The sequence below is a fragment of the Geotrypetes seraphini genome, chromosome 6, assembly GCF_902459505.1.
Source record: "Geotrypetes seraphini chromosome 6, aGeoSer1.1, whole genome shotgun sequence".
NCBI classification, from domain to species: domain Eukaryota; kingdom Metazoa; phylum Chordata; class Amphibia; order Gymnophiona; family Dermophiidae; genus Geotrypetes; species Geotrypetes seraphini.
Window position 1 is genome coordinate 68,150,355 of NC_047089.1, and position 25,034 is coordinate 68,175,388.

Here is a 25,034-nt window from a genome sequence, read left to right on the forward strand (position 1 = left end):
TTTTCATCTTAACGCAGTACTTTATTGATTCTGAACATCATAAGTATATGTTATCAAATGCAGCAGTTTAATATAGCTTTCTTTGTTTGTTTTTTTTGAATCGGAGGGATGATTTAAACCCTACTTTTGATTTCTTATTTTTAAAAAATGTTACCAAAATAATATCTCCAAAAACAGTATTTATTATAATTTTTAACTTATTCATTGGTCTTCAGAAGTGCCAGTATTAGCCAAATGATTTGAGTGGCTAAAATACTATATGGCACTACACTTCTTCCTCCGGATTCGCGGGGGATAGGGGCAGAGCCGGACCGCGAATGGCAAAAAACTGCAAATATCCAGCCTGACCCACCCCCGCCTCCCTCCCACCTTCCCGGCCTTAACTGGTGGTCTAGCTGGCTTTCGGGGCAGGAGCAATCTTCCTACGCTCCTGCCCCGTGCAGATCGACATTAGGAAATGGCTGCTGTGAGTTCCCGTAGTCTCTCGAGACCACGACGGGAACTCCCTACAGCTATTTCCTAATGGCGATCTGCATGGGGCAGGAGCATAGGAAGATCGCTCCTGCCCCGAAAGCCCGCTAGACCACCAGGTAAGGCCAGGATGCCGGGGGGAAGACTTAACAATGTTTTTTTTTTCTTCTTTTTTCCTCCTCCCCAAAAAATCGCGAATATGTGAAACCGTGATTACTGAAACCGTGAATGGGGAGGGGGAAGTGTAACCTCTTCATTAGACTCATTATTTTGTATAAAGTGCTTTAGTGCTTTAATACTTTCAATACTTCAATAAATATATAGATGATTATGAACGTATATTTACTGTGAACAAAACTGGATTTTTAGGTTAAATACGGTACACCCGGGAGGTTTAAACCAGGAAATAGAATGGATGTCTCTTATCTGATTCCTGAATCGCTATTATTGCCTCTGAAGTCAGTGAAGTGGGAGGTTTAAAAGTGGAGTAAAAAAAAATGCCGCGGCCATCTTTGGCTCAAAATCACTAATGATCAGGATGGTGTGGAGCTAAAACAGAAGGGGTAACTATTCAACTACTAAGGGTTTGTTGGTTGAGTAAACTCCCCCCTTTTTAAAGATGCCTATAACAGCAGTAATGTCTTTTTTCATAAATTTGATGTTGAGTCTAATGAATATATACTTTTTATTGTAGGGGACTTTTTCTTGATATAGCCTTTGGGCGAAACATGTCGGAATGACAGGTCCCTTCCCAATATTTATTGACAAAGGAAAACTCAGAAAAAAAGACAAGTTGAAAGTTGAACGTTTTTTTAGATTAATCATCTATATATTTATTGAAGTATTGAAAGTATTAAGGCACTAAAGCACTTTATACAAAATAACGGGTCTAATAAAGAGGCTAGTGCCATATAGTATTTTAGCCACTCAAATCATTTGACTAATACTGCTACTTCTGAAGACCAATGAATAAGTTAAAAATTATAATAAATATGTTTTGAAGTACTGTTTTTGGAGAGTACAATTGATAATATAACAGTACAAAGGGTTGCTGTATACAGTTCCAAAATAATATCTGGCATATCTTATTTTCTCATTTCAGGTTCTAGTTTGAAAGTGCCTCTTAAATGAATGACTGCCATAGGCAAGTCCATCCGCAGCAAAAGGACAACAGCAACCGAACAAGAGTTCAAACAGAAGTAGTACTCGTAGGTGTTAACAGATACATTATCTGCTATGATGAAAATCAACACAACAAAGATACAAACAGTCCAATAGGAGTCAGACGCCAAAAGGTTATCAATTGCAATTGCTTAGAACAAGCCACTCTTTACCTGAGGGATATTTTTTGCATTACAATTGGAGTTATACGCTATCTACCCTCCTGCAGTATCATTGGGGGCTTGATTAAAGGATTTTCATTAAGACGGTCCCATCAGTCCCCAAAGATTCAGAGCCCCTCATGGAGTGGAGTGGTTTCGCACTCTGTTGATGCTCCTCATTTACAGCAATGGTCCAGTCTTTATGCTAATTATTAGTGGTCCCTGATGGCAGATGGTTACGCTACAACAGAGAATGACACGGGGGACAAATTTTTCCCCGTCCCTGCAAAGTTTTGTCGCTGTCCCTGTCCCATTCCTGTAAGCTCTACTTTAACCATGCAGATCTCGAACACTTATGATTTTAAAGTGCTGGAGGCATTGTGCATCTGTCATCTGCATCCTCATCTGTCAGAGCTCTGACAGATGAGGACAGAGCTTGCAGGAATAAGGCAGAGAGAGGAAAAGAACTCGCTGGGATGGGACAGAAAAATGAGTTTCCACAGGAACAGGGAAAAAAATGTGTCCCTGTGTCATTCTCTACGCTGAAACATCCCAGGCTATTGATGAACTTATGATTGCAACTGGATTGGTGGAGTTCTGTGTGTAGCTGAGCCTGACTAGACTATATGTATTGTTATGGTTGATTTTTTACTTTGTGTTTTACTGTTGATTTGTAAAATAAAATCCACTTGTTGCTACTGACTTCTTCTATTTTTCCTCTGCCTGGTTGCTATAGGCTGCTATGAGTCACAAAACGGCAAAAGGAACAGTGAATGTCAGATCTTACTCAAATGTATGAAAAAGTGTATGGAGCTAGGTAACATTATATATGTAGGAAAGTTTAACACAGGCCCCTGAACTTTTCAGCTACATTAACCAGCTGCTTCAAGAAACTAATCTAATTCAAGTGATTCAAAACATAATATACATTTGTTTTACAATATAGCCTGTACATTTGGAAAATGTATGTCAAAGAATATAATCATTTAGTAGTCTCTGAAACAGTTACCATAAGTAACATACTGTCTTTCTTGTTTCAATGTTATTACCCTTGAACATCACATAGGGAATGAATCAGAAAGAATCATGGATCTAGACCATGGATTTTAAAAGCCCCAAAATAAGATGCCTCTTGACTTGGATCCAGTAATGATGGATTTGATGCCTGGATAAATATTTCGTCATCAGCCATTAACTTAAAGATCCCGCCTTGATATACCGAATAAAAATAGTACGGTGAATTGCTTGACCATACCTTGGTTCCACCTCCTTTCATCAAAGTTTCAGAACTTTGCTTTTTCAAGTTCGATTTACATACATAAACCATCAGCTGAAGGACTGTGCCCCTCAGATCATTGTTGCCTAAAGCCTCATGATGCCGAAAGCAGATATTCGCATACACGTAGTAAAATCCGTCTTGATTGACTTTCAATTTTCCATGGTTGTATGTCATATTTGATATGTTTGCCCAGCCTTCTTGGGAGTTCCAGGACGGAAGATCAACTTTTTGTTGTGTACCTTAAAAAGAATTTTGCAAATGAAGCACCCTTAAATAGTCACCAAATATACTGCTTGAGAAACACTCTACACTGAGGGAAAACACAAAACAGTTTCCTGTTGAATACATACAAGATGTCCTGCATCTATAGTCCCACTAATGCTTGTAAATCACTTCATATAAAAAATCACAAATAATAGATCACTTGTGACCTGAACTGGCCACTATTTGGAAACAGGATACTGGGCTAGAAGGACCATGGTCTGGCCCAGTATGGCTACTCTTATGTTCTTTTGAACTCACCACGCTGGACATGTGCTGGGCAGAGTTTGGCAAATACAGTACATGCATAAATTACAATTTTTGATCATTTGCAGAAAAGTAGTTATCGTTTCACATGTTCTGGCTAACTTCTAAGCACACTTCTAATCCATTGATTAAAGTACCATACTTCCCAGCTTCACAAAATATAAATAATTTTTAATTACTACTACTATTTATTATTTCTATAGTGCTGAAAGGCGTATGCAGCGCTGTATATTTTAAACATACAATAGACAGTCCCTGCTCAGAAGAGCTTACAATCTAATTTAGACAGGACATTTCAAGGTTGAGGAGGTTATAGTGGGCATAGGTATCTGACAGCAGTGAGGGGAGTTGAAGAGTTGAAAGCAATTTCAAAAAAGTGGGCCTTTAGCTTGGATTTGAACACTGCCAGGGACGGAGCACGACGTATTGATTCAGGCAACCTTTTCCAGGCATATGGCACCGCAAGAAAGAAGGGAAGCATATATTAATACTATATTAGGTGGAGGAAAAAAAGGCCTTAGAATAAGAAAAGAAGAAAGACTAACAGAAATTTTGAAAGGGAGGTTGGTGTTTTTCTGGCCAATGATTAAGATCACGAGCACTGCCATCTAGAAGCAGGAACTTTAGATCATTTACTGTTTCATTGCCCATTTATTATGAATTTTTGGAAATCAATTTGGGACCAAATTAATAATTTATTAGATAACCCAGTGGCATTATCCTATGATACTGTGATATTTGGTATGGAAATGAGAGCAAAAAGTCAGATTTCTGCGAACAATAAGTTATTACTTATAATGACTGGTGTTGCCATTCAACAAATTACATATAATTGGAAGGATTGGAGGAGATTAAATTATAACTTTTGGTGGAATTCTTTATGCCATATCTATAAAATAGAAAGGTTTATTGCATTACAACGTGGATATTTTAAGAAATTTCAGGATGTGTGGAAACCATTAACAAAGTATTGTAAGGATTAATTGAAATTGTTTCCCTTGTATTTATCAATTTAAGGTGTAGGGAGGGGGGAATATTATTATTAGATGTTTTATATGATAATGGAATATATGGATGGGAGGGATGGGAAAGGGAAAGGGATAAAAATCTATGTAATGTATCATTGATTGTTTGTAAGTGATGAATTTATTGTTAATGTGAATGAATATTTTTAACACTTAATGTAATCTTGAAAATGAATAAAGAATATTAAAAAAAAAAAAAGATCACGAGCAATTTTCTCCCATGTGTTGGTCTTGTAATTTGCAGGAGGGCACCTTAACGCATATTATCTATGATTGTGCACACTTAGTAGGTCAGTGAAGACATGAAGACTGCAAATCAAGTGGAGCAAGCTTCATCCAAAGCAAGGCAAATCATAGGTTGCATACGCAGGAGTTTCGTCAGCTGTAAACCTGAAGTCATTATGCCGTTGTATAGATCCATGGTGAGACCACACCTGGAGTACTGTGTGCAATTCTGGAGGCCGCATTACCGTAAGGATGTGCTGAGACTGAAATCGGTCCAGAGAATGGCCACCCGGATGGTCTCGGGACTCAAGGATCTCCCATACGAGGAGCGGCTAGGGATGTTACAGCTCTACTCACTCGAGGAACATAGAGAGAGGGGAGATATGATCGAGACCTTCAAGTATCTCATGGGCCGCATCGAGGTGGAAGAAGATATCTTCTTTTTCAAGGGTCCCGCAGCAACAAGGGGGCATCCGTGGAAAATCAGGGGCGGGAAACTGCATGGTGACACTAGTAAGTTTTTCTTCACTGAAAGGGTGGTTGATCGCTGGAACAGTCTTCCACTTCAGGTCATTGAGGCCAGCAGCGTGCCAGATTTTAAGGCCAAATGGGATAGACATGTGGGATCTATTGACAGAGTCAGGTAGGGAGGGTCACTGGGGTGGGCAGACTAGATGGGTCGTGGCCCTTATCTGCCATCTATTTCTATGTTTCTATGTTTCTAAAGTATGGGAAACTATTTCTAAAATCTTAAACATGTCAGAACCTCTAAGTTTGCGCATTATTGTACTAGGTCATCATGGCCTCCCGCATACGCTGCCTGATCACAATGCGCGACTGCTCAACATATTGATATTTCTAGCCCTTAAAAACATATTACATTGCTGGAAAGACATGTCTAAGGTGAATAGCCCAATCCTCCTTGCCGTATCCCATTCCCTAAACTATACTACACCATTCTTCTTGTAACTCTTCTGGAAAAGTCCAGAAGTCTCTTTGTAATCATCCTGGAAATGTCCAGATGTCTCTTTTGTAATCCGCCCAGAACTGCAAGGTTGAGGTGGAATAGAAATCAGTAATGTAATGTAATTACAACACATGGTGGAATACGCTATGCCTTACAGTAAAATATGAAAGTGTTATAGCGGAAAAACACAAGGCCACGAGTTCCTATACTAAAATATAGAGTCCAGTTAACTCCTATTGCAACACAGGCTGACGACATTCAGTTCATGTGCTGAAACATGAATATCATCATCTAAACCTGGCTCTTGCTTTATGGCTCACTCCCAATGTTCCTATAGGTATATGGCTCCGGTGTCTCTCTGTGCTCTGTGTTTTGGATTTTACATGTACTTTTGGCTGCATGTTGTGCTGCTACTTTCCTCCTTATAGATAGGCATGGTTCTGCCTTCTGTATTACATTATATAGATAATATTTTGTGAATCTTTGCATTGGTACAGCATGCATGTTTCTTGCCTTGTTAACAAATTTATTGCACTTCTTCCGCTACAGTTCGGGTCACCTCCCTCTGCTCACCCCGCCCCCAAGCTTATGTCCCTGACCCTGATCGGCCACTCATTCCTAGCCCCTATTTCTCTCTACCCCGATTTTCTTCCCTCCCTTCCCTAACTCCCTTTTCCCTTCCCCACCCCAGGCAACGGCCTCGGCCATTTTGTCGCCGCTGCCCCCTATACGGTGGGCGCTTGCCTAACTCAATAAAAAAATGTTTGAACTAAAAAAAAAAAAGATCACAAGGAATAAAAAGGCTGGACATTAACACCAGATAATATAGTGCTCTAATTATGAGGCCTTTTTTCCACCTAATATAGTATTAATATATACGAATACAAGAATTACAAATTATTTATATTTTGTGAAGCTGGGGGGTCTGGTACTTTAATCAATGGATTAGAAGAGTGTTGATCAAGTTACATCGTTAGTTACATTGGATGTGAACTAAAATATTTTGCTGTGTGTAACTTCTAAGCACAGGCATTGGTATATCTGTTATTTATTTAATTTTCTATTCTGTTCTCCCAAGGGATCTTAGAATGGTTTACATGAATTTATTTAGGTACTCGAGCATTTTTCCCTGTTGGTTCCACTGATCTCTCAATCTATCTAATATACCTGGGGCAATGGGGGGATTAAGTGCAGCGTTGGTTTGAACCCATAACCTCAGGGTGCTGAGGCTGTAGCTTTAACTACTCCACCACGCTCTCTCCCCTACGCTCTCCCCTAAGCAATCGTGTTAAAAATAGGTGCCTGCTTTTCTTTATAGAATAGGCACCTTCTCATCCTAAGCGCCCTACTGTAGAATTACCCTCAAAGACCTGTTTACCAAGTTATGGTAGTTGCTTAATATGGGAATTACATTATGCTATTGCTAATAGTTAGAGGAAAAGGATTTGTATACTGCCTTTTTGTAGTTATAAAACCATACTCAAAGCAGTTTACAAACAGGTACTTCAAGTACGTTCCCTATCTATCCTGGAGGACCACCAGCCAGTCAGGTTTTCAGGACAGCCCTAATGAATATGCATGGAGCAGATTTGCAGGCCCACCTCCTCCATTATATGCAAATCTCTCTCATGCATATTCATTAGGGGCCATCCCAAAAACCCGACTGGTTGGCGGTCTTCCAGGACAGGGTTGGGAACCACTGCTCTAATGTACCTGGGGCAGTGGATGATTATGTGACTTGCCCAGGGTCACAAGGAATAGTACAGGGTTTGAACCCACACCCTCAGAGTACTGAGGCTATAGCTCTAACCAGTGTGCCGCACTCACACTCGTCTCAGGCAACTGACAGAGAAAGGGCATGGAATGTGCCAAGAATGTGCTTCACAATTAACGAAGAGGTAGTTAGTTACATATGCTGATATTCTAGTCACTTATGTGCATTCCTAACACCTAACACCTAAATGTTGACACATTCTTTCTGCAACTACTCCCTGTGTGCATAAAGTACATATGTAAAGATTAGACCAGAGTGTTGAGAACCAGGGAAAGCAGGTTCAAATCCCACTACCACTCTTTGGGACCTTGGACAAGTCACTTAACCCTCTACTTTAGTCTCGAGTACAAAATAAACATGTAATATAAACTCTTTGGGGACAAGGACATACCTACTGTACCTGAGTTAACTTGTATTGAGCTACAAATCCTAATCAATAAAATAGCAATAATAAATAAATTTAAGTGGGAGCTTTCAGGGAGGCTTTTTTGAAAAGGCATACAGTAACAGGTACCACTTATGTGCCTTCATAGCTTATGTGTTCTGTTATTTTGAGTAGAGAGAATCATTTTGTGTCACCTGCATATTTAATTGCCTCATCCTTTTCCAGATCATAAATCAATATGTTAAAAATAGATCTAAATACAGATCTCGTGCAATCTATAATTTACTCTCTTCTTTATGAATATCAACCATTCAGATTAAGAGGAGGCCTAGGTTGAAGTTTTTTTTATGATGGACACAGTCAATCAGTTTTCGGGAAGGAGAGAAATTACTCTAAGCCAGACATGGGCAACTCCGGTCCTCAAGGGACGGAATCAAATAGAGTTTTCAGGATTTCCCCAATGAATATGCACTGAAAGCAGTGCATGCAAATAGATCGCATGCATATTCATTGGGGAAATCCTGAAAACCTGATTAGATTCCGGCCCTCAAGGACCGGAGTTGCCCATGTCTGCTCTAAGCCATAGTAGGAGGGGTGTTTGTGAAAAATCACTTAAGGACAAATAGGTCAAGGCAGGGAAATTCGTATCCTGTAGACCAATGGGCGACTATGTGTATAGTGTTGTCGAGAACGTTTTGGCTTGCTGGACCATGAGAAAATTTGCCAGAGGCTGCTGAGCAAAGATGGTGTAGATTAGGAATTGATTATCAGATAGAAAACAGAGGGTAGGGTTAAATGGCCATTTTTCTCAATGGAGGAGGGTAAATAGTGGAGTGCCTCATGAATCTGTTTTGGGACCAGTACTATTTAACATACTTATAATTGATGTGGAAATTGGAATGATGAGTGAAGTGATTACATTTGCAAATGATACTAAACTATTCAAAGTTGTTAAAACGCAGGAAAATTGGAAGACTGGGTATCTACATGGCAGATGAGATTTAATGTGGACAAATGCAAATCAACCTAGGCTTATGTTAGGACATGTTATTTTACCATGAAGAGGGGAAATTATCAATGCAGGCTACCATAAAGATGTGCTATTTTACTGTTAACACCAGTAATCAAAAATTAGGACTCATTTCTTTGTGCTAAAACAACCAATCTTAGCAGTAGCCCACATTCTTAACTTCTCCCTAATTTGTCCTAATTTAGAACAGGTCCTGTTTATGCAGCGAACATAAGAATAGCCATACGGGATCAGACCGTTGGTCCATCTAGCCCAGTATTTTGCTTACACCAATGGCAATCCAAGTCACAAGCACCTGGCAGAAACCCAAAATAGTAGCATTACATAGGGTACTGTTTGGGGCTAACCAATAATTTTCAGTGGCACTTAACTGGTTAATGCTGCTGAAAATGTCTGGTTGGGCGTGTTCTTGAGATGAAGTCAGCACTTGGCCATTTAAGTGCCAGTATTCAGCACTTAAGTGGCCAAGGTAACCATATAATTAGGATCGCATAAAATTCAGTCCTATCTTCATGTGGTGCCCCATAGCCAATTAAAGGCCCCTTTTATCAAGCTGTGATAGAGGTTTCTAGCATAGGCCGGCATGGAAATTGCTCCAACACTCATAGAATTCCTATGAGCATCGGAGCACTTACCTCACTGACCTGCGCTAAAAACCTCTAGCGCAGCTTGATAAAAAGGGAATGGGGGTGGGGAGTAAGTGCTACAGAATTGTAATTATTCTTTATCCAAGATAAGTATTTTACACACTTAGGTAAAAATAAATTAAAAGTGTTTAACTACTATAAATTATGGTTATATATGTATAGGAAATACATACGCTACAGTCCTAATGTACTTCTGGGTGGCTCAATATATAAAAATAAACCTTAGCCTAAACATAAATACCACAAAGTCTGTATTTCTTGGAAAGTGCATCCTATTCATTTTTTCATATCTGGTGAGCTGACAGAGTTCTCTGAGAATTGTGGGTCAATGTTTTTGATATTCAGTTTCATATTATTTTTTTTCTAAACAATATGCTGGATTGAGGTTTTCTCAAGCTTACCCAATGTGAGATTAGAGAGGTTGATCGTGAGATGAGCAATAGGCCATTTTTCATGTCTGTGCTTCTTGATCGGCCGCATTTCTTCAGCAAGAGCTGAGGATGAAAGAAAAAGTAATATTACAAAATTAGATTATTAGCACTGTAGGGTTCAAAACAAATTGAAATCTAGGCCAGTGGTTCCCAACCCTGTCCTGGAGGACCACCAGGCCAATTGGGTTTTCAGGCTAGCCCTAATGAATATGCATGAGAGAGATTTGCATATAATGGAAGTGACAGGCATGTAAATCTGCCCCATGCATATTCATTAGGGCTAGCCTGAAAACCTGATTGGCCTGGTGGTCCTCCAGGACAGGGTTGGGAACCACTGATATAGACCATCTATAATACTGTGGGTTCAGTATTCAAAATATATATCCAGTTAATTTTGGAAGTTACCAGGAAAAATCTTTCATTACTAAATTTTACTCCTTCTCCCCCTTCCTCTGTCTACAATATACAGTAGACTCTCACTTAACCGGCATCCATGGGATTGATAGATGCTGGATAAATGTAGTTTCTGGTTTCTTGAGAGTTACTATTAAAAATAGGCCAACTATACCCCATACTATGACATACCTAAAACTGTTCCAGACAAACTACCGGATATGTGGTAGGCAAAGCATTGACCAAACAAAATTTAGCTGTTTGCCACTGGTCAGCGTCAGAGAGCAATGGAGGGGGTGGGTAGGAAGAGGCAGTTACACTTTAATCTGTAAAGTTTGGCTGTACAAACATCTGTCCTAAATGTAAATGGGATTATCAATCCAGTCCTCAGGGAAAAACAAGGCAGTCTTGTTTTCAAGATATTCACAATGAATATTGTGACAGGTCCAGGACCTGTCAGGTTATAAAAAGGTTATAAGGCCTTGCACAAAATCAGGGCATACAGTGAGCCAAAGTGAAGGCAGGGATACATGCAATCATTCCACAGGAAACTGGGCCCATATTAGTTAAAGTTGGGAGGAATTGACCACTTATCTTGATTGGGTGGGGAAGAGAGAATACGATACCTTGAAGGTCTCAGAAATGAGAAACGGGGAAGAAAGAAAGGAAGAACCTGCAGCCCATGTCCAGATACTCTAAGGAGGAAGAAGGGCCAAGTTGACAACAGCATCCCAAAGGATGAACAAAGAAGAAAACTGGGAAAGTACTTACTTTTAATGGATAGAAGAATGACGTTTTGAATTTTGGGCTAGATTGCAGTCTGTCTGTGTATTTTTGTAATTTGTTTTGGAAGACATGATAAGGAGAATTACTCCCTAGATGCTTGGTTGAAGGAGCCTGCCCAAGTATGAGGGCAGCAGGGAAAGTTAATTTGCATAAGGTTTGGATATGGAGAAAGCCTGTTTTGCATATTCCCCAAACTCAAACCAAGTATGTTTATTTTTGATGAGGAGGAATCAGATGGTTCCAGAAATTAAAGAGCTTATCTCTGACCCAAAGAGAGTACAGAATATAAGAAAAGTAAGTAACTTGTGGGAAATCACCCTGAATGCACAGGAGACGCAAGAATTACTGGTGTTAGCCAGATGGCAGCAGTTGATTGCCTCTGATTCCTTTATTAGAGACAAGATCCCTTACTGTAGGTCTGAAGGCACACTATTACTTATTAGATCTTCAGTATCTCTTTGCTGATCCAGATCACTGCTGTTATGAGAAGCAAGCCTTATGAGAAGATAGGCTAAGGATCCTACCAGCAGGAAGAAATGTCTGAGCACACCTTACTATGTACTTTGACTTCCACTACCTAATCCCCTAGTTGGCACCAGCACATTTCTACATTATTTACTAATGAGAGGAGAACAAGCTTCAGGCCAGAGCATTAACCCAGATAACTAATGGGCAAAATTTTTGATAATTTTCTTATATTGCCTTCACTCTATCTATATTATTCAGAGGTACCACAGAAGAGCAAATGGAGTAGCCCGATGGTTAAAGCAGTAGGCTGAGAGCTAGGGGGAGCCTGGTTCAAGTTCCATTACAGCTCCTTGTGATCTTGGGTAGAGAATGACAAGGGGACAAATTTTTCCCCATCCCCGCAGGAACTCATTGTCTTATCCCATCCCAGTGAGTTCTTTTCCTGTCCCTTCCCCATGCCTGCAAGCTTTGTCCTCATCTGCACAAGCCTCTTGTGGATTCAAACCCCGCGCTACTCCTTGTCACCCTGGGCAAGTCACTTAATCCTCCATAGCCCCAGGTATGTTAGATAGATTGTAAGCCCACTGGGACAGATAGGGAAAATGCTTGAGTACCTGATTGTAAAACCGCTTAGATAACCTTGATAGGCGGTATATAAAATCCTAATAAAACTTGAAACTTGAAAACTTGTGCGGTTAAGACAGAGCTTCCAGGAATGGGGTAGGGACAGCGACAGAACTCATGGGGACCAGGCGAGGAAACAGTTCCTGCGGGGATGGGGAAAAATTTGCCCCCGTGTCATTCTCTAATCTTGGGCAAGTCCCTTAACTCTCTATGGCCTCTGGTGCCAATTTAAATTATAAGCCTTCCAGGGGCAGAAAATTACCTACAGTACCTCAAAGTTCATCACTTCAGTAGCTTGCAGGCAGCATATAAATAAAGATACTTTTTAGATTAGATTCTATACGGTGCCTAAAAAATCAGCACTGAAAAAAAGCACTGAGTACTCTCCTATAAATGGCACTTAAGTGACATTTAGAGAATAGCGCTTAGCATCGAGAACCACACCTAACTTTAGGCGCAGCCATATTATACCAACTAAAACATGGTGCAAATCATCATGCCTAGATCCCGCTTATTCTATAACTACATGTATAATTTGCAGGAATGCCCCAAATCTGCCCATGTCTCTTCTATTTCCATGCCCCCTTTTTGGATGCGTGAGTAAAATTTAGGTGCAAATCCCATGACTAAATTTACGCATGTAAATTTTGATTAACATCAGTTAGCGCCAATAATTGCTTGTTAAGTCAGAGCTCGTTAACTCATTTGCACACAGCATTTTTAGCACTTTTTACAGAATTCAGAGGTACATAAAAATATAAGAATAGATATAGTGGATCCATCTAGACCAGTATCCTGTTTCCAACAGTGGCCAATCCAGGTCACAAGTATCTGGCAGAAACCCAAATAAGGTATGTGGCTAATGCGGATTCAAATCCCATGCTGCTCCTTGTGCCCCTGGGCAAGTCACATAAACCCCCATTGCCCCAGGTACATTAGGTACAGTGTGTGCCCACTGGGACAGATAAGGAAAAATGCTTGAGTACCTGAATGCAAATCACTTACTCCCTCTTCTACAAAGCAGCGCTAGCAGCTTCTGCGTGGAAACAACCCCAAAGCCCATAGAGATTTAAAGGGCTTTACTAGCGCAGCTTTGTAGAAGAGGGTGTTAGACTATAAGTGGTATAGAAATACTAAAAATAAATAAATAATGAGGAATATTCAGGGGATAAACTGGAAAAGCTCTCTGAATATCTAGTTAAACATAGCCAAATAACTCATCTGGTTAACTTGAATTGTATTGGGTCTCTGAACTTCAGCCCTTGTGGAATATGAGTGTCAAAAATAGTTTATACAAAATATAGTTCCTATTGCTGTCAATGACCAATCACTTACCTTCCTCTGAATCTGGCTTTATTCTTTTCATGTAATGGCGTACTTCCTGAAATGAAGAAAATAACAGACTCAATTAAAATGGTCACTTCCTGTACGTTAAAATCTCAGTATCAAGAAAAAAAAAGTTCGCTTTTTCAGTTTTAATAAATTAGTTGACTCACACCCTATTTGGCAAGCAGTGTTTGAACAGCAACTTTGCATTGGCTAAATATCACCTCTCTTTAAAGAAAGCAAATTAGGCTGCTATTCCAGGAACACCCGCAAATTTTGAAAAACCACAAATACGGTCTTTCGCCTGTCAAAAGGAGAGGGCACCTGGGGCGCCAGCGGTACAGAAAATCACTCACGGTATGCTCCGACTGCCTCTTCCTGTTTCTAAAGTCAGGCTACACCAATTAGGAGCTGGATTTGAATATGGCCAAAGTGGAAGCATGGCCAAAGCGGAAGCATGATGCACCCACTCACACGTTCTACAAACCATATTCATGAAGGTCTGAAAAGGAACATCTTCTGTGTACAAGTGGAGACCAGCTATCGATACTATCATTGGGCTCTACTTCCATTTGATTCACCATCCTACACAGAGTTGGGACCCTCCCCCACCACCAACATTTTTGAAACAAACATACTATTATTTCAAAATTGTTACTATTATTGGCAGGTGTTACTGCAAGATAAGGTAAAACTGGATGAGCCCTGTTTTCAAAATGGTCACTTCCATTCAGGAAGTAACCATAAAGATCCGTTTTAGCAAGATAGCATTTAATCAGTGGCATCGAAGACTTCATGGATGTGTTAAGGTTGAAGGAGGACATTTTGAACAAAAATTATGAACTAAGAAAAACCCATTACACTAATATATTTTCCAAAAGTTATACATAGGAGCTCTTTTTACAAACCGCTATAAAAAAGTGGCCTTGGTGCATCCTTATGTGAGTTATTCCCATGCGCTAAGGCCATTTTTCCAGCAGAATTAAAATGGATGCTTTTACCATTTTTATTTTTTTTTTAACTAATGGCCATGTGCTAGCTTTACCATTAGCACACAGCTCCTACTGCCACCTATTTTATAGGTGGTAATGGGCTCATGAAAAGCGCAGAGCCTACTCTCTATGTTCAGAACCACCCCCAGTACTAAAAACAAATAAACATCTGTTTTTGTTAGTATGTGCTGATTACAAAATCGCCACAGGACGCCTGAGCATGCCCCACACCAAGGCCTTTTTTGCTGTGGTACGCACGCATTAATGCTTACCGCATCTTAGTAAAAGGACCCCTGAATGTTTTGTCTCTTAAAGAGGACGTATGGCCTAGTGCAGTTTATCGCAAACTGCGTGCTGCGGCATTCCAGGTGTGCTGCCAGATGCCGGCAAAGAAGAGAGGCGCTAGCACCGGTTGACTGCTTACAGGATGTGCCCCTCGTGACAAGAGGCAAGTCCTGTAGGCTGTCAGCCAGCGCCGGCACCTCTCCTCCTTGCCGGCATCTCTCCTCCTCTCCCCACACCTCTCCTCCGTCAGTAACGCCTAATGGCATAGAAATAGGCTCAGGGCTGAGGCTGGAGGGCCTCCGCGCACATGCATAAGTTGACAAGATGATGTTATGCATGCATGACATCATCGCCTTGACATCTGCACACTTAAGGATAACCTCCAGCCACGGCACCAAGTTTAATGTGCTGCGGTGTCCATAAGTTTGCAGGACATTGGCCTAGTGGTTAGAGCTGCTGTCTCAGTACCCTGAGGTTGTAAGTTTGATCCCATTCTGCTCTTTGTAATTCTGGGCAAGTCACTTAACTCTCCATTGCTCTAGGTACCATATTAAGATTATCAGCCTGCTGGGACAGATACGGAAAATACTTAAGAGTACCTATTCAATGTATTGTAAATCACATTGGGTAAATCTTTTCATGAAAAAGGCAGTTAATAAATCCAAATAAGTAATAACATTAATAGACCCTTTCAACAGTGCACATTATTCAGACATGTCCATTCAATCATATCACTTTCACAAATATATACTTGCACACATCGTCTCAGATCCAGCACTAAGATGCATACTAACCGCAGATGACACCAAGGGCTCCTTTTACTAAGGTGTGCTAGCGTTTTTAGTGCATGCACAAGATTAGCGCGTGTTATAGCGTGTGCTAGCTGAAAAATTACTGCCTGCTTAAAAGGAAGCGTTAGCGGCTAGCACGTGCTAAGCATGCACGCAAACCACTAGTGCACCTCTGTAAAAGGAGCCCCAAAAGTTTACGTAAAGATGTACTGTTTATTAAAACCCACAACAACCAAAAGAACTGATAGATTTCTGATCCCTTTCTAGGGGCAGGTTGGGATCCAAGGTAATGACTTTCTTGTGGCCGACACGGTCTCTGCCTCCACTTCCAAACCTTCCTTTCCTCCCGCTTCTCCTTGGCGTATCAGAATATCCATGCAAGGCTGAAAAAAAGCCAGTCACTCAGAATTCATCCCTGAGAAATCAGCACACTGCAAGTGCAAACCAGGAGATGAAGCTGCACATATCTCTCCAAAAGAGACTCCAAGGAATGTGAGAGCATCTGGTCCTGTGGAGAGCTCGCTGTTCTCTCTGAATCAGGAAAAAGGGAAGGGGGAAGAAATTCAGAAACTATACTTTGAAAAGTATGAAGAATGAAACAGCAGTTTCATTGTAGGATGCCTAAGTGCTTATCAGCAAAAATGTTCCCTAAGGAATGGTAATCAATATCCAAAATAATTGACACATTTTTATAAAGGCAATGCAGGTCCATGTAGCCCCTCCTCTCTTCCTTAGGTTTTTCTTCCCTTCTAATTCCTTCGTTCTTCCTCACAATTCCCCTTCCCAAATCCAAGTTCCTCTTCTTCCTCCTAATCACTTCACTTCTTTCCTCTTGCTCCATTCAGGATATTTACCATCCCCTGATCATTTAAAGTTCCTCCTCCGTTCACTTTTCTTCATCTGCTTCAAGTTCCTCCAGCTCTCTGGCTTCTCTTTTCCCCTATCCAGCTTTTGATATGCTTCTTTCAGCTGTGCCCCAGGTCAACAAAAGTAGTAGAAAGATACAACTCCATTAGAATATAAGAACATAAAACCTGCCATACTGGGACAGATGAAAGGTCCATCAAGTCCTGCTTCCAGCAGGACAAACCAGGTCACAAATACCTGGCAAAATCCCAAAGAGATCCTTTTTTTTTTTTTTTTGTATATCTGATTATTGTCAAATAGAATGCAGCAAGATAATAGCATTATATAATTTCCAACATTGACTTCCTTAATACAATAATTAAAAATTGCATATTACATCAGTAAATAACAGTCCTTCAACCATACACTGAGTGAAAAATGTACCAGAAGGTACAAATGCTCTATTTTCCCTTTTTTCTCAATATTCTTCCCCCCAAATATCCCCAAACTACAATTAAATCCTCAAACCCCACCCCCAGTCCACCCTATTCCACCCCCCCTCAAGACACTCAAAGCAGAACAGCTTCAAAACAAAACATGACAGAACCCAGGGTTTGAGGCGTTTTCGCCACTTTGCCACTGATGGCATTCCTACTCTTGCATTCACTCCTTTCCCACATGCAAGTATCCCTTTTAATTAATTTGAATTTAGGTTATTCTATTTTAAGTCGTTTGTAAATTTCTTTGTTATTTTACAAGAAAAGGTGATATATTAAGGGCTCCTTTTACAAAGGCACGCTAGCGGTTTTAAGTGCACGCTTAGCGCATGCTAAAATGCCGTACACACTAGCCGCTACCGCCTCCTTTTAAGCAGGAGATAATTTTTCAGCTAGCGTGCGCTAAGGAGCCCTAAGTCAAATAACCATAAATACTTATTATGCTCTTAAACCTACTCTTATCACAGGGACTTTATAGAGATGTCTCTTAGATACTGAAAAAAATAGCTTTTTTAAATTTAAAAACTAAAACCCAATACATTACTGAAAGATTTATTAAATTGTTCACATATCATTTACAGCAAATACATATTTTGGGAAATCATGCGAATAACTTTCACATACAATTAGACTATGCTTACAACACAATATACAAATATCACTTTGGGAAAACAAAAAAAAAACAGAAATGAAGAACTGAATATAGAGAGAAATAACTTTGGCCAAACAGACTTTGTTTATCTGTACATGGAAAAAGGCACAGTGGTAAGGGATCTAGGCGGTATCCATGCAAAATATGCCCACAGATTCTACTGGCAGAGTGGAAAACCAACAAATTTTAGCCATGAATTAAACAAACAGTTACTTATGGATGACATTTAAAGTGGACAAGGGCCTTGCCAACCAAAATGGTATGACCAGCAGTAGAGATATTTTTTCAGCCTCTTGTTTATAGTTCATTTTCTTTGGTTCCATTTGGTATTTGGTAGGATTCTTTAGATGACTTTAGATCAGGGATCTCAAAGTCCCTCCTTGAGGGCCGCAATCCAGTCTGGTTTTCAGGATTTCCTCAATGAATATGCATTGAAAGCAGTGCATGCACATAGATCTCATGAATATTCATTGGGGAAATCCTAAAATCCCGACTGGATTGCGGCCCTCAAGGAGGGACTTTGAGACCCCTGCTTTAGATGCTTCATCTGGGCCCATGGATATACGGTATATATAGTTATATGATGCTATAAATATATATACCGTATTTTTCGGACCATAAGTCGCACTTTTTCCACCCCCAAAAACGGGGTGGAAAAGGGGTTGCATCTTATGGACCGAATACACTGCATTTCTCCCCCCCTCCCCCACCGGTACCTTCTTAGTGGTGGTGGTCCAGAGCACGGGACCAGGCAGGAAGCGCAAAGGTCGTGCTCTTGCATTGTGTCGCTCTTCTAAAACAAAGGCAGCCGTCCAGGAGACCACGCTGGACCACTGCCACTAAAAAAGGTATTAGGATGGCTGCGGGCAGCTTCCGGCTTTGGGTGGCTATGGGCGCCTTTGGGCAGCTGTAGGCAGCTTTGGGTTTCCCAGCACCAGATGCAACAGACCACCAGACGCACCTACGTTTAGCAGAGGTAAAACCAAGAAGAAAAAAATTCTGAACCAAATTTTTTTTCTTGGTTTTTCCTCCTCTACAGGTGGGTATGTCTTATGGTCCAGTGCATCCTATGGTCCAAAAAATACAGATATATATTTTTTATGGAGGGTAGATTAATAAAGGGTCATGTATGTGTGAAGGGCAGTTATTTGGGGCTTATTTTATAAAAAGCTAAACCAAAAAACTTGAATTCTAAAATATTATCAATCCACTATTCATATATAAAGCATTATACAGCTATAAAGAAAGGGCAGCCACTGCAGATAAACCAAAGAATGTCCAAAAGTGTGAAGAAAAAGAGACCTCAGAATGCTTATTAGTCCCAACGATTCAGTCCAACAGTCCTGTTTAGGGAATACAGCATAATCACAGGTCTCTAAAAAAAACCCAAAAAAACTCCACTTGAATAACATCCAAAGTTATCAAAAATATTAAAACATGGCAATACACTTATCTTCACAGCTGTATGCTGGGAAATCTTGAAACAATCAATCCAGACCAGTTTCTAGGAGACACTCCTCAACAGTTCAACTTTTCTAACATTCCCAGTCTGACAGTGGCCCTGTTTCGCAAAAGCTATTTCAAGGGCAGGGCATCATCTTCCATCCAGTCAAATATGACAAAAACAGCAAAAATCCCAGCATGAAAAGACTCATCATCATGCCAACAATCGGGATGCCGTTTATAGAATATGCCCCTGTGTGCCTTCGATTTTGCCTAGAAGCTGTAGCCCATTGGCTTAAACTAAATTGTAAGGTCCTTAACACAGATAAAGCCATAACCTATTGGACTACTGGCCATCTCTCCCATTTTACTTGGGATTTGCAACTCTTAAGCACCACTATTACTCTGGAAGAAACTTCCGTTATCTTGGAGTAACCCTTTACTCTCAGCTACTTTTCAGATCCCGTATCTCATCTATAATTAAATCAGATTTCTCCTCCCTCATTTCATGCATTTATCCTTTCCTTACTGGTTTCGTAACTCGATTATTGTAATATCATCTACTGTTTGCTGGTTGCACCAAAGACTCCATTAAAAAAACAACCTACAGCCACTTCAAAAATACAGTCATTGGGCTTCTCTGTCATGTAAGTAAGACATCTCTTCTTAAAAACCAGCATTGGCTAACTACTGTATCTTTCTTCAAATACAGTACAAGATTCATCTTCTGGGCTTCAAAGCTTATCGTCTAGGCCTCCCACAATATATTTCATCTTTTACCATTCCATATTCTCCCTCTCAAACTCTGTGTTCCATAAATGATCACCGTATGATCATATCTAGGCCTTGGCAAGCCCTACTTGAGCAGACCAGACATAGCACCTTCTACTTCACAGCCCTAGCTGCTTGGAATAATTATCCACTGGAAATTATTAAAAACCTTGTTATTTACGCAAGCTTTCTTTTTTCCAAATCTTTATTCATTTTAAAAACCAACATCAAGTACAACATATCAAACAATTTACAAAATAAAGCAGCACTTAATTCTATCAATTGATATAATAAATACATTTCCCATCCCTCCCACCCACCCTTTCATACAGTATAAAGACAATTAAGAGTAATACAAATGACCAAGATAAGCAAATTACAATTGAAAAATAAATTAAGTATATATCCCCCCCCTTCCTAGATGTGTAAAATCAACGGGGAAAACTAGTAATCAATCTTTACAAAATTTTGTCAATGGTTCACAAGCCTCCTTGAATTTCGTATAATGCCCCAATTGTATTGCACTCATATGTTCAAATTTATAAGTTTGGCACAAGGATTCCCACCAAAAACTGTGGAGGGGCATAATCGAAAGGGACATCTAAGTCCGTTTACGTCCATCTCGCAAGTCGGCCAAAGTTAAAAAGAGCCTAAGACACATTTTCGAAAGATATGTCAAACTTTTTTTTTACTTTTGAAAATCGTCTAATTATACGGCCTGCCAATCTGATCGTCCAAGCCGCTAAATCGTCCATCTTTCCGTCCAAGTCCAAAATGCCTAGAACAAACCCTGTTGGACATGGGAGGGGTCTGCAAAGTGATGGACTGCACACCCAGACATGCCACCTAAATAGTGGGGTACCTTAAGGACACTGCTGTGAATTTCACAAAAAGGGTGCCATGGCTTCTCCTCACTACAGCTCCCTTATAGGTGATGGTGAACCCCCCAAACTACCTCCAGAATCCCCTAGACCCACTTATCTACCACCCCAATAGCCCTTATGGCTGCAGGAGCCACTTATAAGCCAGTACAAAAGGGTTTTGGGGGTGTATAGGGGAGTGCACATGTTTAAATAGCAATGCAGTGATAACAGGGGCTTATGGGCATGGGTCCTCCTCTCCATGGGTCCCTAACCTACCCCCAAGACGACTTAAGCTGCCTCTGGGCTGGACAACTAGGTTTTCCTATGCCAGGTGGCCAGGTGATGATGGTCTGGAGGCTGAAATTTAAAGTTGTGAATAAAATTTTTATGGGGGTGGGGGGATTGGTGATCACTGGGTAGTGTGTGGGGGTCTGTGTTATGTGTTTGCAGTGCTTATCTGGTGAGTTTAGGTGGGTTTTTGTGACTTAGACCATGTTTTACATGGTCTAAGTCACAATGTCCAAGTTCCGTCTAGGCTCTGTTGTTAAACTTTCGGTTATACATGCTGTACGACTAAGTCTAAGCCGGCCCATGTCCCACTCTCGACACGCTTTCCAAAACGCCCTGTTTAGCTTTGGACATTGAGCAGCACTATGAAGGCCTAGGTCGTTTAGAAATACGTCCAACACCCGGTTTTATTATCGGCACTTGGACGTTTTTGAGAAATGTTCGGCCAAGTGCCGACTTAGGCCGGTTTTTGGACGTTTTTCTCTTTTGATTATGAGCCCCATCGTTTTTAACCTGTCCCAATTTTTCCAATTTTTCAAAATAAGCTGTATGGCAACTCCCGTCATGATAAAAAGTAGTTTATTGTTTTATGTGGAGTTATTGGACTCTTGGCCCTCAATAACGTACCAAACAGCACTACGTCATACCTCAATGCCAATGGAACTTCCAGTATTCTATTAATTTGACCCCAAATAGATCGCCAAAAGTTAAGTATCAAGCTTTCTGATAGTAGTTGGGACGATGGATCCTGGCAACTGATGTGTACTGTTTCTCCTTTTTGCCTCTCTCTTACCCTCCTTTTCTTACTACTACTCCTTTGCAATGATTATGTCATGTGTCCTGTCATGTTACTTGTAGAGAACAAGCTCTGATACCGCCTAAGGAGGAGCGCGGCCAAATCGGCCGAAGCCGGAGCGAAAGGATGGGAGGGGGGAGGGGGAAGGGAGGAAAAGGAAGGGCCAATCAACAAAGATGCAAGGGGGGGGGGTTTAGGGGACAGGAGGGAGTGGAAGGGAGGTCGCCCTTTCGATATGGCGATCCCGAGAGAGAGACGCGGCTTCCCTTCCTCCCACCCTTTGGCGGTCTGTTACCTCGCAGGTACCGGCGCTTCCAACTCCAGCGGCGGACTTTCCTCTCCTGCGTCCTCTCTCCGGCAGCTGCACACCGGAGTGTCTCGGACCGGTGTCGGTTTCCCCACGGGACGCTTATGCAGCTGCCGGATGGGTGAGTCCTGGCGGAGAGGGGGTTGGGCCGCTGCACACGCGGCCAGGGGGCGCAAGTTCCTTTCCAGTTTCTTATTCATTTATGCTGGGTTTTTCTAAGCACAAGAGTATTTTACCCCATGCCGGCGAGGTAAATGCTCTTGACACTCCTAGGAATTCAATGAGCATCACAGCATTTACCTCGCCGGCATGGGGTAAAATACTCTTACGCTGCTTAGTAAAAGGAGCCCTTAATTTGTAAACTGATTATTTCTGTATGATCAGTATTCATAGTACAACAAGCACACCCCCTCATTTACTAATGCGTAGCTTGTGTTTTAGGTCCAGCAGCGGCGGTAACTGCTCTGGCGCTAATCTAGTCTTCAATTTATATACTGAATCATTTCCTGAAGGAACTCGATTCGGTTTACAATTAATAAAAAAAATAAGATAACATCTAATAGATCGACTAGAGAAAGTACTATTAGTTAGGATTAGATAGAGATTTAAATAGTTAAAGGAACTAGTCTTAATAACTATTGCATAAATAACCAAGTTTTTAGATCTTTCCGAAATTGCTGTAACTGACCTAACAGTCTTAAAGAGTCTGGTAATTTGTTCCAAATTTCCACCAATTTAAATGACAAAGTTTTGTTAAGTTTCCCGGTACATTTAAGTCCTCTAGAGGATGGAAATGATCATTTATAAATTATTGTAATCCTTGAATCACAGGATCTAATAGCATTCCAGTATAGAGGGATTGAAGGATCAAATAGTCCATAAAGGAATTTAAAAACGACACATGCACACTTAAACTGTATCTTATAACAAACTGGAGCCAATGAAGCTTTCTCAACAACAGGGACACATGATCGTACTTTCTCTTTCCAAAGATACGTTTGACCGCTGTTTTCTGTATTAGCTGCAGTCAATCTAGGCTGCCCTGTTTAATACCCAAATATACAGAATTACAATAGTCCAACTGAGCAAGCACAGTGGACTGTACCAATAATGTATAATGTTCCTGAAAGAATAATGACCTAACTTTTCTCAACATATACAAACTGAAAAAACATTTCTTTGCTAAGGAATTTATCTGATCATTAAAAGTAAGGGAGGAGTCCAATATAATGCCGAAAACTCTGGAGGAGAAATCTAGTTGTAGTGAGTTACCTGACTTCAGTAGAACAGCAGGAAGAATTTCTAATCTAGGCCCAATCCAAAGTAATTTGGTTTTTGAAGCATTTAATTTCATTTGGATGGAATTAGCCCACTTCTGAAGCTTGGAGAAGCAACTATCTATGCCTGTAGCCAGGTCGCAAAGATCATGGTTAACTTCCAATAGGATGAAGATATCATCCACATAAGTATATAAAGTATAGTCTCTATAGACGAGACACAAAAGTTTTTTAATGAGGTCATATAAATGTTAAGGTGATAGAGGGGAGCCTTGTGGTACCCCACATTTGGGTATCCAAGAAGATGAAACCTCACCCTTTAAACATACCTCATAAAAAAGTTGTGAGAGAAATTTGTTAAACTAATCCAAAACCACATGATTCAGACCTATGTCAGCCAGCATTAGAATCAAAATATCATGATGGACCACATCGAATGCCGCCGACAGATCAAACTGTAACAGTAAAATAAAATACAATACAATAAAAAATAGAATTATAAGGAATAAAACACACTGGGGGAAAACGAAAGACCTATTAGTGAGACCAAAAGAGAAAGCAAAGCAATAAAACTATGAACGGGAAAGTTCATATACACCGAGGAATCCAAAACTGCAGTGCAAGCAACTGCGAGTGCAGAAAGCTTGTCTTGTTTTCCTTTTCGCCTGGATGAGTCATTTCTTGGCAGCAAAGATAGACGCTAGTAGCATCAAAGATCAGATGTTCATCCACAAAACACAGACCAAGAGATTATAAGTCATTTCACTCAAGGTATATCCTTATACAGTACATCTGAAATGCTTACTCCTGTTTCTTCTTTAGGCTCAATGCGGTCACACTATATGACTCAATTAGTTCTCCCATCAACCATTTCACACCCTCTTCAGAGCACAAGACAGTCTTGGTTTTCAACCTAGGCTCCCCACTATTGGAATCTTCTTCTTGCCAAGCTGTGTGGTGAATTAAACCATGACAAATTTAAAATCACATTAAGAACTCATTTGTTCACCTCAGTGTACAGACCCATATAGCAGCCTAGGTGCAGCTAGAATCAATCTTCCTGGTGAGATTCCTGCCGCTCCCCCCTTCCTCTTGATTTTGACCATTTTCTCTTCCTCCTTTTGTATTATCTGTTATTATAACCCGCTCTGTTGTGCTAAATAGTGAGAAGTGCAGTATATCAAGAAATAATTTATAATTAAATTGGGAATTTCTTAACTAGTAACTTCAGATAGAAAAAGGACATCTTAGCTTTAGCAAAAGGGTTCATCGATGACCAATGCAGCACTTTGGTCATCTCAATATGACAAACTGGCAAACTTTTACAAAATACTAAATCTGACACTGGCATGGCTTTTATCTTACTAAATTCCTTTTATTCAACAATTTTCAATTTATATTAGCATTCATAGTGTGCCATAAAGGCACTAGAGGCAAAATCATTTTTCCTGTGACCGCTTTCCAAACCATCATCCAAAGTGCTTTGTAACAGTCATCAGTCATACCTTTAATCATTTTCCAAATTGTTGGCTTAATAATTACAAC

At 40.5% G+C, this 25,034-nt stretch overlaps 1 protein-coding gene across 2 annotated transcripts in view; it reads right to left on the reverse strand.

Annotated features, from left to right (window-relative positions):
• Nucleotides 1-600: 600 nt before the first annotated feature.
• TNFSF11 (TNF superfamily member 11) overlaps nt 601-25,034 on the reverse strand; it is a 260,427-nt gene continuing 235,993 nt past the window's right edge. For both annotated transcript variants that reach the window (XM_033947655.1, XM_033947654.1), the window contains exons 3-5: nt 13,691-13,736; nt 10,055-10,147; nt 601-3,311 (exon numbers count right to left, since the gene is read on the reverse strand). In XM_033947655.1, the coding sequence (XP_033803546.1) occupies nt 2,878-3,311; nt 10,055-10,147; nt 13,691-13,736 (573 nt within the window). In that variant the 3' untranslated portion in view covers nt 601-2,877. The remainder of the gene's footprint in view (nt 3,312-10,054; nt 10,148-13,690; nt 13,737-25,034) is intronic.